The 14,677-nt window shown below is 36.3% G+C and overlaps 1 protein-coding gene across 1 annotated transcript in view; it reads left to right on the top strand.

The window, feature by feature from the left end:
- LOC306753244 (voltage-gated potassium channel KCNC1-like) overlaps positions 1-1,265 on the top strand; it is a gene marked incomplete at its 5' end in the record, with an annotated part of 39,897 nt that extends 38,632 nt beyond the window's left edge. The window contains 1 exon segment of the mRNA XM_079237110.1: positions 762-1,265. Coding sequence (XP_079093236.1) covers positions 762-916 — 155 coding nt within the window. The 3' untranslated portion in view covers positions 917-1,265.
- Between the last annotated feature and the right edge of the window lie 13,412 nt (positions 1,266-14,677).

A 14,677-nucleotide genomic window follows, 5' to 3' on the forward strand; every position in this document is an offset into this window, starting at 1 on the left:
ATTACCGGGGATAGGAAGTGTTTTTAAATGTTAAAGGGAGAACATTTTTGTGTTGGCCATCTGAAGTTTACAGGAACCCAAAGCAAATACTGGGCTTTTTTATAAAGTCTAATGCAAGCCAATTCATTATTCAACATAACTTCAATAGTGGTCTAACTTTTCACCTAGAACTTCATGTGGTCAACTCCAACACTGTATTAGTAATATATATGTATGTGTATTTACTATTTGTTTTTGTGGTAAACTGTATAGTTGTGGCCAAATAGTTGTCTAAAACACCTGAACATTGCACATTATGCTTGACATGATAACATGTTGGGTGCTTTATTCAATGGGTCTATTATTGGTGTTAAAACTCTAAATATCAAAGAAACTTTTGCTTTTCTGTTTTGAAAAAAGACATATCATAACTCACATTTTCTTGTTTTGTCTTGTCTTGTCTGTCTTGTGTGCCTCTGTCCTCGTCTGTCCTTTACATGTCTTTATGATTTGATAACATTTTCAAATTTCTTATCCTTAATTTATTCTCTCCACTTATGTACTTCTTTTCTGTTCGGATTTTTTCTTATAACATCTTAAACCTCATGTTCATGCTTCAATGTTATGTACCCTTTATAACAAACCACCTGCATATGGAAATTTGTCATAACATGCTAAAAACTTTTTAACCATGATTTATTTTTATTTCATTGGTATTCGATATCAATCACAAATAATATAAACAAATTAATCGTTCGATGGTTAAAATTATGTTCTTAAAGCAACAGGCTACGATAAATCTCACAGTCTCAATAACATATCGGGAATGGCTGGGTCGTCCCTGCGGCTTGCTCCTATCACTAGTCCCCCCTTTGAAACCTACGAGGCCCCAGGACCGCTGCGCCGCTGTCGCTCCCCCATCCCCTCCATTTTGTAGCAAAAAAAGGATGTTCCTGATTGGATGATAAGAGATGACTTGGATTAGCTGTGGACTGATTGCATTAAAGCCTCCATTTGGATTGTACACCATGCAAAAACAATAGCAATAACATACACTGAACTTGAATGTAGAAAGAATGACCCCTTGTCTTGTGAATCCAATGGTTTATGATGCATGAATCACGTTAGCTGATGGGGTCAAATACACATTATACGCTGTTATTTTAGATCATAGGAAGAAATGTAAAAAAAAAAGAAAAAAAAAAGATTTGGATGGGTTAGTAAATAAAATAATAGCAGAGATTAAAACAACTTTATTAAAACATGTGCACAGTTACAATATAAAATGTAGGATTAAGTGTGTAGGTGGGCATCCATTTTTTAAATGTTTCAGACCAAACAAAAAGCTCACACCTTCCAGAGAAATTACCATGCAATGGGATACTTCAGTTTATTTAGCCAAAGACATAAATACATTTATAGATAAGATCGATGTTAAAAAGGTTTCTACATTCGGTCTTTTGTGAATATTGATGCATGTAGCTGACAGCGTCGACATCATTTTGGTAATTTTCTCCAAAAGACATCCTAGACAGCTTCCATATGAACTGGTAAAAACACTTCATATATTATTGTGACATCACTGGACACGTTAATAGTTTACACAGAGTCACATGTCAAAATGTCATAAAAAAAATAAAAATAACTTAAATTAAAAGAATACAAATATGTACCATGAGAGCTTTCTGAATTGTGCAGCCTAACATGATTCTTTAAATTTGTAGTTTGTTTTATTACATTGCTGTCAGGATCCCATGTTGCAATTGCTACCTTCCAGTGAAAGGTCTATTCAGATACTTTCTTTAGCAGTTGCAAGCATGTTGTCTTTTATATTTCTACATATGTATCATCATGTTATGCATCATAGCAATTCAATTACATTCCCAAACAAAAACATGAATTTTATTATATGCCTCAAAATATATATATAAAATAATGTATTGCCTATAGGTTGCCAGATTTGCAAGTAATGTACCACAAGTTTAGTTGTTGACAGGATAAGTTTAACAAGGGAGGAGAAGGATGAGGTTGGTTGGAGAAGGGAGGACATTACATGTTTTACATGTGTACGACAAGCTAATAGATCATACCACTGGCTGGGTTTGATAAAATATGATTTTATATGTAGGAAATTAAGCATTCAAAGGTTTTTACAGTCGACAGATGAACAGTGAGCAGAACATTAAAAAACAAATCAATGCTTGCTTTTGGTTTGTTTACGTGCAATAGTTTTCTGACAAGTCAGCTTGCTAATGTACAATGCTGGTTGTTAGCTAAACCTAATGATTTAATGTAATTTAATGAGCTTCACACTACCTTATAATCCCAATTAGTTGATTCTGCACTAATGGCGGCAGATGGAGAATAATGTATCAGGCTTTAGTTTTTAGCATTTGAAACAAGGGAAAGTTATATCCTTTTGTTGTAAACATTGTTAGGGCAGCTTAGCACCTCACAAATAGCTGCCTGGCTAGCGACATACGAACTGCGTAGTGTCTCCCAGACAGTCTTTGGTAAAATAGCACAATTAAGCCATCTCATCCTCAGCAATTACTTTCTTTTTGATGATGGTTAATAACTGAAAATTGCAAATCAGGAAAGTCATGTAAATGAAATATGTACTTCTATGTGGACCCACATATTTTTAAAGAGAACTAATTGCAATGTATTCATGAAAGGTAGTTAAATAATACATAAACTAACTACGTTAAATATAGATGTTTTTAAAGTCAGATTTGAATGAATACATCATTAATACTATATGTAAAACAAATACAAGCACTTTACTAACAGTTATTACTAACCTTTAAAGCTTGCATGTTGAGATTAGACAGCGACCATATAACACAAAATTATTAGGTTGAACATTTGAGCCTGATCAAACGTCTCTCACTAAGGATGCTCAGCTTTTCTAAATAGCTGTTCTGCTTCATTTTATGTTTTTTTATTCATATTTCTCCATTATTTATTATTGTTTTTTTATTTAAATGTTTGTCTAAACCTGAAAATCCAAATAAAAAAGACAAAATGCAACCTATTAATTATATTAATTATTTAAAAAAATATATATTACAATGCTTACAGTATACCATTCCCCTCAACAAATGAAAACTAACAATCTGTTTTAGCCAATTTATAGCTTTTATTTTTGTAATGGAAGTTTTTCCTCAGACTGCCATTCTCACATGAAAATAGATCATATTTAAAAGTTGAGCTAAAAGGATTTAAAAAGAAAGAGGAATAAAAACACATTCACGTATGCAATAAACATGCAATATGATTTTAATGCTGGGAAACATGCTGTGCACATACACATATAAATATGCATTTATTTTTTATCAGAAAAATGCACAGACTTTGTCTACTTATTATCTTTGATTCAGCTGTTCAAGGAGTAATACACCATGAGCCATTTGTCCTGTTTTATTTCAAGTCAGTGTTACTGGTCCTTTGAACTTTGTGATGTTGTGGCTGCCACTTTTAATTGTTTTCGTTTTGTAATAGTTTTATATTTTTTTCACTTGTACTAGTAATGTGTATTTCATTGTTAGGAATGCATTTTCTGTACTACTGATTGTCTAAAATAACAATTCTCAAAAAAGATACAATGTTGTATTTAACTGTGCTGAAGTTCTTTAACAAACAGAAATGTAGTTAGACTAAAATCATGAGAAAAAAACTGTAAGTGCTTAGAGACAGAAAAAAATGTCACTGGTGTAAAGAGAGAATACTTAGAGTATTTACTTGTTTAGAGAGTCAGATCCGGAAATTCTTGCTGTCATAATCGATGGTCCCGATTGCCATTTTGTCTAAAAATCAATGTGCTTCCAGACTCTTCAACTTTAATTGGATATGCAGTATTGTGATTCAGGATGAAAACTATGACATCACTTGAACGTTTGGTTGAATCTGTTGACGGGGGTTTGAGAACTGTGTAAAAGTTGTAGTGTCTCAGTTATAATAGATCCTACCACCGTCACTGCAAGAAGTGATGATTGCATGGCTTTGTTTGATACAAGGTTTTGAAAGCCATTGCACATATTTTCAGACCAAAGTTGTTAACAGTCATGCTTATACTCAATAGTGTTACATTTCACCATTATGATGAAAATTACAATAATTGTGTGTCGTCTGAAAATATCTGAAACAGCATGCAAAGCTTTGTTTCTCCAGTGAATCCAAGCATTTTTTGACAGCAGCTAATTGTATAATGTCAACCTAAACTAAGGAAAGGTAGGGAAACTCTGGGATAGTACATTTCAAGTTCATTTGACTAGCAGGAAATGTTTTTTGAAAATGTAATGAGTACAGTTACACACATTGATTGGCTTCAAGCCTCAAAGGTAATCTTAGTCCACATCAGGACACCCAAATATTGGTCTGTAATTTTTGTTAGCATCACTTCCCCCAGTGCACAAACCTCAAGAAACCTTTCTAAGCACACATGCATACTGTATAATCTTAAAATGACTCCACAGTGTTGGATGTAACAATTTGCCATATTTCAATTACACTGGTTTGCCACTTTATTTGGAATGTACACATTTCTGTTGCAGTCAAAGGAAATGTCCATCCATCTTAAATAACTGCAGTGAATTAGTCTTTGATGCCACAATTGAATGAAATGGGTGGGAGGAATAACTTAATCTCACACACCACTATTTTCATTTGAACATTTACAACTTTAGAAGTACTGTATCTGTTTATATTTGCTTTGTATTGTATCAACACGGGATCTGAAGAACGTCATAATTGTGGTTCTGTTGATCTTAAAGAGTCCTATCACATAGTTGTGGCCAATGCAAATCACCCATAGGACGCTTTGACGTACACATTGTTGAAGTAAACGAAACAGGCAGATGTTGTAAGTGCCTCTATGAGGCCCTCGTAGGCTCTGATGTCAATTTAGGAGTTCATGCAAACTAGCTAGATTTAACTAGCTAAACCTTCCAAGCAATGCTTAAGATGTCAGTAGTTATTATTGAATTTGTACATATCTGTATCTACACATGTGAATACATTAAAGTCATACATAATTAATGTATCTATTTACACTTTGTGAGTATGGGGCAGGACATTTCATAACAAATTATTTTTAATCTATTAATCTGGCTTTCTGGTCATATATACAGGAATCTGTATTTAAAAAACAAAGTATGTTTGTTTATTACTATTTCTACATTTTATTTTTAAAGCATATTATTAATAATTCAGCTGTAATGGCTCATCTCTGTTTGCTTTGATCAGAGCTGGTTCTATATTAACTAAATGCCTTGTATGATGATGCATGTAGATTACATGTTCATATTTGAATGGTTGTTGAGGCATGTGTGCATGGTATGTGTCACTTGCAGAGACTATTTCACTTTTATAGTTGTATTCAGCAAGCAAAGAAATACCATAAGCTGCTGTACTGCCAGTGCAGTCGTTTGATGTGTGATTAGAAGGGGAGAAAATGCAGTTTGATCAACTTTTAATTGTGCAATGAGATTGACACCAGCTACACTTCTGTGTGTTCCTATCTTCCAAAATATGGCATGTAATATCCACTAAATTAGTGCTATATAATGATATTGAACGAGGCAAACTAATGTAATGTGGGGCACACTGTGGTACAACTAGCAATCAATCATCTTGAGGCAAAATGCATTAATCAAAGACGTTCACCAAGAAGCTGGACTATTCCTTTGACTTTGACCTGCTCGTATCAATCAATCAATAAGCTGTTATGATTCACAGCACCAGTGCTTAATGGCAGTGCGTAACAACACAAAGGCGGCTTTGGCATTGTTTCAGGATGTTGCTGGTGCCAGGAGACAGAAAAGTCTGATTTGTGCCCAAACAGACCGCTGGTGTGTCTTTAGAATTGTGTAAATGTGCACGGTTTTGTGAAACGTGTAACACAGAAGAGGGCATATAATATACAGGAAATTATAAATCAGACACTTAAAGTCTATTAATGAACATATTTGGTAAATTACAAAGATTCATGCATCTGACACCAGGAGAAGATCCTGTTACTCTTAATAAGATTGTATAACGAGGCATGCCATTGCCTCTCATTTAAATGTACATCCAAACACTATTTTAATACAATTACAAAGTCTGTGCTTAATGGGTGAGCATGGTTGGTTAGATGAGGATAGGCAGCAAGATGAAGGCCTTTTATTCTAGGTCGACTAAACTGAACTGTCTCACTAACAGCTTTTCTCTGGAGAAAACTGCAACTATACAGTGGAAATTGTCAGAGGAAGAGGGTGAAACGAAGAGCAGACGAAGAGCTAATGCGGCTGCAATAAAGGATGATGTCTATATTGAGTTGATATTTGCTGATGAGACCACAACAGAAGTGTTTAATCTCCCAGTAAATAATACACGATGCCCGCACATGTGATTCAAGAATTGTTTGCTGGAAGTGTAGGCAAAGATTTGACATTGCTCAACCTATTCTTGTTGACAAACATTTTCTTGAATTTGCACCTGTGTTTGCATGACGTGTGCAGCTGAAGTTTGGGGTTAAGCCTCCTGAAATGGTTTCAGCCTGATGTGTAATTCTATTACTTCTTTTATCTGTGAAAACTTCCATGAAGAGCATTGAGTATGTTTGTATGTGTCCATTTGTCAAAACGGTTTATTGTACATATCATTCAAATGAAAATGATTGCACAAACACTAACACTAACACACACAGACACACACACACACACACACACACACACACACACACACACACACGTACATACACACACATTAGTGAATGGTCATCACCTAATCTTGTTCGTAATCGTCTGTACATAATTCTCTACTGTATAGATGATGACTTGCTGAGGTTTGGAGAGGTGAGAGCATGGTGCTGGTCAGTTGGCTGGCAGCTTGTTTCATTCAGTCTACTGTTTTTTTTTTTCTTCTAATGTTGTCTGCCACCAGTTTTATTGTCACCATTTCTTGATTTTGTTATTCAAGAATAACTTCTGTGACAACTTTCTGTACTGTATGTTGGAGTTGTCATTACAGTTTAAATGTGTGCACTTCATTCTGACATGCACAGTTAACCAGCAGTTTACAGGTAATGGTAATCCCTGATTACTTCCCCTATTGTACATAATATTAGTAACACCATAAAACTGTGTTATTTAAAAAAAATGTAATTGGCAAATTCCAAAATATGAGATTGGTTTATACTAGTGGATCTCTATTACAAACCAATCTGGTGCTTGTAATGTTACAAGTTTTAGTTAAGTTTCAATTTCACTTGATGATTTCTTACAAATTCTGATAATTCTTTGTGAACTTAAAATTAATGGCTTTCTGTTCTTGTCTTCACAGTGTTAAGTTTCTAGCATTCGCCTTCTCTCTAACGAGGAGTCAGTAACCGGTAAACACAAATTTGCGGCGGGAGCCACGTAAGCGTCAAGTGTGACACGGATGGACAGTTTAAAGGAGATCTTTGGGGTGACAAGAGAGAGACCAGAGGTTAATCACGAATTAAATAATCACATGGTCTGCTCCTCACGTTGTTACCAAAGCAGCCTCTTGGAACTCCAACCACATTTTTGACAGCAGTCTGACTGACCTTTTTTCCCCCTTTTTTTCTGAAAAATGACTGAGCATTGCACTGACACACTTTTGGGAGAGAAAAGGACTCCTGATTACACATTCCAGATGACATCGCTCTGACATCATTATACTCGCCATCCTGTACGATGACCACCTCGGTACCATACAGTGCTGAACCACTGAGCAACTTCACACGTTTCCGAAAAAACATGCTTCTTCACAAAGGACTGAATGAACAATGTAGCATCTCTGCTAACATATTGTAGCATTTGTTGGCTGGGGAATAAGTTGACTTTATCCATCAACAGTTGGAAGAGAGAGGAATTTATGCATTCAAGGGATCTTTTAGATGTCATTTTCCTCTTAGGTTCCTTTCCAGTGAAGAACAAATAAATAGAGTACATGAGAGGCAAAGGATTGGTCTTTCAGTGCATATGAAATCAATCACAAATGCACAGTATTTACCAACACCCATTCTATAGTCCCTAGTTCAAGTTCAGCACTTGTATAGCATTTTTTCCACTGCACCTATGTCTTCCATTATCTTCTATCTGACTGAATCACTGCCCTCTTCACAAGTACCAAGATAATCAAAAACAGCACTAACTATGAAGTTGATCAAATGAAGCACATGTAGCATCAGCTCAAACAGGTGGTGTATGGCATTTACTGTACGTTTAGACTCACCTGAAACATCCACCAAAAGAAAATGGTGGAAAAAGACTTCTCTTTATCTCTCATGTACTGCCATGGGCTTGGCTGAAAGTCTATGTGGAATACCAAAGGTCCTGTAGCAAGCACTTGCTGAATGACCTTCTGTAATGTATAGTATAGATTAGGGGGAACATTCCAATTAGGGTGAGGCTTGTACCCACCCTAACACTGCCCATTGCCTCTGTTCGGTACAAACACATTCCTCTAAAAGTACTTTAACTGCCACTAGCGTCGCATCCTTATGCACAGTAAAATATTACAAGTATTTTTCCCATGTCTGACTGACAGTGCTCAGTCACGAGGAGCAAAAAGACTCAAGGAGACGAAACAAAAGTCTTAGAGACAATTGTCAGTCTTTCTTCAATATCAAGGGATATTGGACTGCCTAAATTACAACAAAAAGGACATCCTTGCCACAAGGACACCTTTTACGTCACATAAAACTGTCCATTTGCTGGAAATTCTGTGTTATCATTTTGAACGGGACCAATCAAATAAATGCTTATCCAAACCCAAGCCCGACACTGCCAATTAGGCACAAGAATCTCCAGTTGAATACTGCCCCATCTCTCTCTTGTCCCTCTTGCTGCCAACAACTGCTTCTGAGGCAAGTCGATGTCAAGATAAGGATGGCCCATCAGGGGAGCCCAAAGGCAAAGGGAAAATGAGAAGAAACGGACCAAGAGTGGAAGTGTACAAAGAGAACAAATCTATATTTTGATAAACAAATCAACTATCCATGGCCGCGGAGGAAGTTTCTGAGCAGAAAAGGTCCAGAATTGAAGTAACGAGAAAAAAAAAAAGAGATGCAAATGTTAATAGATAATTTGGCATCATGAAATGGAGTCAAAGTCCTGGAAAAAAGATGGGATGTGAATATTTTGGTATGGGGTGTGGGTGAATTCATTTTCCCCACAAACACTGGGAAAATGTTTTTGGAAAGACGATGAGCAATGACCGACTCTTGCCGATAAAGACACAGGGATGACAAAAGATGGACGCTGAGATAAACAAATGAAAAAAAAAAGATAATGCATTTTTGTAACTTTGTTTACCAGCATGACTAGTTTGCATGACTGTCTTTTCTGCAAGCCCTTAGTTGAAGACAAGGGTGCTAGAGATACAAAAAAAAAGTATATATAAAATGAATTAAAAAATGTTATATGCAATTAATGTTTTAAAAAAGATTATAAGAAAGAGAGCTATATTTTGTTTTGAAAAGTAAAAAAAAATGTGAATATTGAAACATGTATGTTTGCAACGTACACCCTGAATATGTTTTGTTTGATGAAATCTCTCTGCTACTACTGCCCTACATTGCCCATTCCAGTGTTTTTCGACCGCTGCCATAGTTTTACTTTGTTATGCATCGAGCAGTATATTTTCTAACCATTCAATCAACAGCGATCATTTGCCAAACTATAGCATTTGCGCAAAGGATTGTTTGTTGTTAATCACAAAGTCCATGTTTTCCTCCTTGAATCATTTGCACAACTATCGTAGCAGCAGCAGCAACAACCGCAGCAGCAGCAGCAGCAGTTCTAAAAAAACAGCTCTCCATACCACAACTTTGACTGCTTGAATAGTACTCATAGTTTGCTTTTTTTCTTTGGCAATAATACAAGAGTTGTCACATGATTGTAGCATGGCAAATGGAGACCCTCGAGAGTATCTTCAATGCCTCAGTGATAAAGAGATGTGTAAAGGCCTTGGATATCCCACGGCAGGATTCTGCTGGGATAAGCAGTTCTGTTCCACTTATCCTAAGTAGAAAAACGGGAGTACAAGTGCAGGTTATCCAATAAAAACCAATGACAGACTATGAAAGATACGATACTGGTGAACAATCAAGAGAGATTTCAGGTTTGCATGGAACCAACTGCCATTCCAAAGTTTGTGTGTGGTGTAAAGGACTCAGGTGTGTTGATGGTGTGTGTGGATGTAGGTGTTTTCTTTCTAACATAATAAATTCTAGTATATAGATAACGATAATGTGAACACCTCACCGTGATGTGTAAAAAACGCATGCATTATGACCTGATAATCTCTCGAGCGGGAACAGAGTCTTAACATATCCCCTTAGCCTCCTATCATTGTTTGTCATGAGTCCAGTCCTGATAACTATGAACACTGTGCCGTGTCGTACAGCAGAAACGTCTTCCTTCGAGAGGCAACTGAAAACTACTCGCACTCACAGTGTCAGCATGAGTGTGTAGAGGTAGCTCGTCTTTGTTTTTTTAGATGGTCAGGTCTTTGCATTCTTCACGAACCACAGAGTTACCGTCATCCAGCTAGCTTGTTGGCAGCTCATAACAGAACACACAGCACAGTCATGTGAGCACCAATCAAAGAGACCCAGAGCTTCCAAAATGATGTCAGTGAAGTACTTTAAGTTACGTGTTGCGAGAAAGAGAGGTTGAGAGATACCAGTGTCCACCAAGGGGAGATTGATGTTAAAAAAAGTTACAAAAACAACATGTCATTGTTGAGTGCTCTCCAAGCACCTCATCCTTCGTTTGGTATTCTAAGTGAGTTTCAGGCCCTGCTGGTCCAGGGCTCAGCTCAGGCAGCTGAATGGCCCTCTGTCCATTCCAAGTACATTACAGTTGGAGGCTCACCAGAATATTGTGTGATGTAGACTACATAGACTATTCAAGGTCATACAGGTTCGAGAGATTCTGTCTATTTGCAAAAATGGTCTGTGGGTTTTTATTTTGGTCCCTTATCTTTTTAAAGCTCCCGATTTCAGTTCCCATTTTGGAAGGCATTAGGAAACTACAGTTTGGCTTTGATGGTCACAACGATGTTTATGAATATTTCAGAGGTAAACTTCTATTAATGGTGTGCACACTTGCAAAAACTTCACCCAGCTGTTTGTGTTTTCATGGCCGAGTGCTCTCTTTTTCTTCCCTTATTTCTCACGTTTACATTCGCCATTTCTTCATTCTCTGCTCTGCCACTGCCAGGCTGAAAAAGATGTCTTTTCTTTTCTATTGCGTAATACTGCCATTCGATTTAGTCATATTGAACAGAATGCGTTACAATGTTGAGTGTGCTAAGTCTGTTTTAAAATGTTTAAGATTTCCTTTGTAACACTCACATAACCAAAATAACAAAAATGCTTTACATGGTAAGTAGAAACCATTGTTACCCTAACAGCTACTTTGTGTTGTGACACTATCATGACATGTCCTCTCCAGGTGTTTGGAAGGTGTAATGTGGTCCTCAGTTGACACATCCTCTACAATATCCTATTGGTTTTCTTTATGTGCCTGTTTCTGTTGAATATGTTTTTTGTTTTTGTAAATTGAGGACACTGTATGCAATCTGCACCACGAATGCCGCTGATCGACACTTACTGTATGCTCCCTGAGACACAGATGTTCTGTCATCAGTTCAGATGATTGCAACCACATGTGTAGTGGCTTTATGGCTTTCCATAAAGTGACTCAGCAATCACACTAATCTAAAAGTGTTTTATTTTACAAAGTGATAAGACCAGATTTGTTTTAGAGGAAATGTTATCATACTAAATAGATTTTTCTATATATTTCATATCTTATTTTAATTAGAAATAATGTGACTAACACCACAAAAATCATAACAATATACATACATTTAATATTACAGGCTATATTACAGGCTAACATCATGCATTTACGTAAGCATTCCAAAGATAAAAGATGTTTGTTCATTTTACATGCCATCAAATTGTATAAAACAGACTTAGGTACCAGTTCATTGTACTTCGGTCTTTGTAGGAGAGTGAATGGGGAGAAGAGGTGGTCACTGGAGTATCTGGTTGTGACTTATGCCGGATTTTATTTTTGAAATGTTGGGACACAAAGAACAACTCATCAAGAACTGTATAAAGTATATTTCAATGGAATGTTCATGATCTATCTTTTTATATTTTGAAGAAAAAATAGAAACATATCAATAAAGTGTCATAATTGATCATATTTCTACTATTGAGACTTAAAATGTATGAATGTCAATGCGATCTAATGTGAACCAATCTCCATAGCAGCTTGGACGAATAACTGATTAACAGTCATGAGATGCTTTTTCAGAGACATTAAAATTGCTTAAAATCATTGAAATGAACTTCAAATAAATGAAAAAGTGACATCAATGTTGTGTCAGTTTGTTTCCTATTTCTAACTGATAGATGTGTGCTCCTCTGCATACGGACTTCTGTACTGACGGTCACAGTCAACGCCACATCAGCCTGTCTGAAACGGGATACCACAAATACAGTGATTGATATAATCTGGCTTGAAGTGTGGACACAATGGAAATCCAAAGTCTTCCAAGAAACTGAAGGATGACACATTACATTTGTCACTAGAAGTTCTAGGATATGGTGTATTTTGAATGTCTTTCCAATACGTTTCTTTAGCAGCCAGTGACTGTTGCAGCAAGCCATTCTTACCATTTAAAGTAAAGACATGTAATATAATTGTAATCTATAATTTTGAGGTCCATTGTAACTGGCATGATATTTGAGAATGATGAGGTAATGCAGGTGCCGGTTTCCTGGCTCAATATTCAATAACGTTATCCTCTAATATCCGTGAAAACGAATCTGCAAGGATATGTTATATTTCTAAACTGATACGGAATAATTCTAAGATTGTATGATTTTTTGAAAATCTTGAAAAAACTGAGAAAAACAGTTTCATAAGGGAGTCATCAACAGCCACTTTGCGTATAGGTTAGAGTTGTCTGACAATATTTGATGACATATATCACAGACACATTGTAAATCATAGCAAGGGGAAGGAGTTTGAAAAAAGCAATTTAGGTTAATCAAAGTATTAGAAAAGTGGACAATTAAGGGATCGTATCGGGAACACCTGCATAGTGGAACAAGATTGCTCAATAATCTTTGCACTACTGTTTGGAGAATGCTTGTCTGCCATAGACTGGTCTAAGGAATAGCAACGTGGTCTGATGAGTCATCTATTTTTTAAACTGTTCTTTGTGGTGGTATGTGCAGCCATCTCATGGGAGACTTAAGGCTTCAAGTTTGCTCTGCAAAGCTAAAGAGCTAAAGACTTTAAAGCCCTTTTAGGGAACCTGAAGCCACTATTTCTCTGTCACAGTATTTATTTTTCCAAGATTTGCATGATCCTAAAAATAACTGCGTTTCTATGGGGTGTCATTTTGGGGTTGATATCCACATCATTAACACCCTTAACACTAGAAGAAATTCCTGAATGCATTCAATCAATACTTGATATTCATGATTTATTTTTGTACTTTGAAGATACCTTCGAGCTTATTTCTTTTCAAGCACATTTACACAAAGGGTCGTCGGATTCATAATAAGCAGTCTGAGTTACATCATTTGATGACATGATATGCCATCAAATGTGGATGTAATGTAGCAGCCCAGTGAGCAGTGTATTTATTTTGTGATTGAAGGCAGGTACTGTATGAGGAAATGTCGGCAGAGGCCTCCTTCAGTTTTTTCTTTTGTGCCAAAACCTCATCTCCCTCTAGTGGTTCGTGTCTTCTTTGGAAGATTCATGGGCGAGGACCTAATACAGCAAAAATGCTTGATTGGTTGATCTAGTCTGTATTTATTTGGTTGTATTTGTTTTAACTACAAAGTCAAAATAAACAGAAGTAAATTATTATGATTATTACCAATAAGAAAGAGCTATACAATGTGACACAATTCCATTTCACATTTTTAATACAAAAACAGGTTCAAAATTCAAAGGTCAATTTATTTTAATTTTTTTCCCCCTGTGATTTACAAAGTCATGGTCAATAAGTTAAATTGCAAGAGTATCATTAAACATAATAGCTTGAATCATATTATATTCACAGCATTTTAGTAGACTTTTCATTGTATAATCTCTCCAGGCTGTTGGTAAACCTGTTTGTCAGAATTTAAACCCACACAATGAAGGACATACATTTAATATTGTCCATGCCACTTTGTCCCTGGTAACACAAGCTTAGCATACATGATACAACTATCTACATGATCCAATACACCTGCAGTTCAGTCCTCCGTGATTCAGGTGTTGCTTGTTTTCCTGCTGAAGCATGTTGTGTGACCCAGAGCAGTCGTGTGGGGACGAGCAGCAGATTGGGAGACTGACAGTGTGCTGATCCTGACTTGGAGGTGATGGTATAGAAGAGGCTGACAAAGGTCCACATTTTATTTCAACTTGAAGCCTTAAAGACAAAACAAAAAAAATAACTTAAATTTGCTAAATGAGGATTATATGCGACAAATAATGCAATTTGAGCCCATTCACCCAATAATACAATAATAATACATTCAACTATCCTTGAGGGAAAAACAAACCCTTAGTTTGTAAGGTGTGTAAAGAAAATTATGAAACAGTGGATGTTTGAGAGGTGAATGGTAAATTGATTGCAAAAAAAAGCAGGATCTAACGCCCAT

The sequence above is a fragment of the Taurulus bubalis genome, assembly GCF_910589615.1.
Source record: "Taurulus bubalis genome assembly, chromosome: 2".
NCBI lineage: Eukaryota > Metazoa > Chordata > Actinopteri > Perciformes > Cottidae > Taurulus > Taurulus bubalis.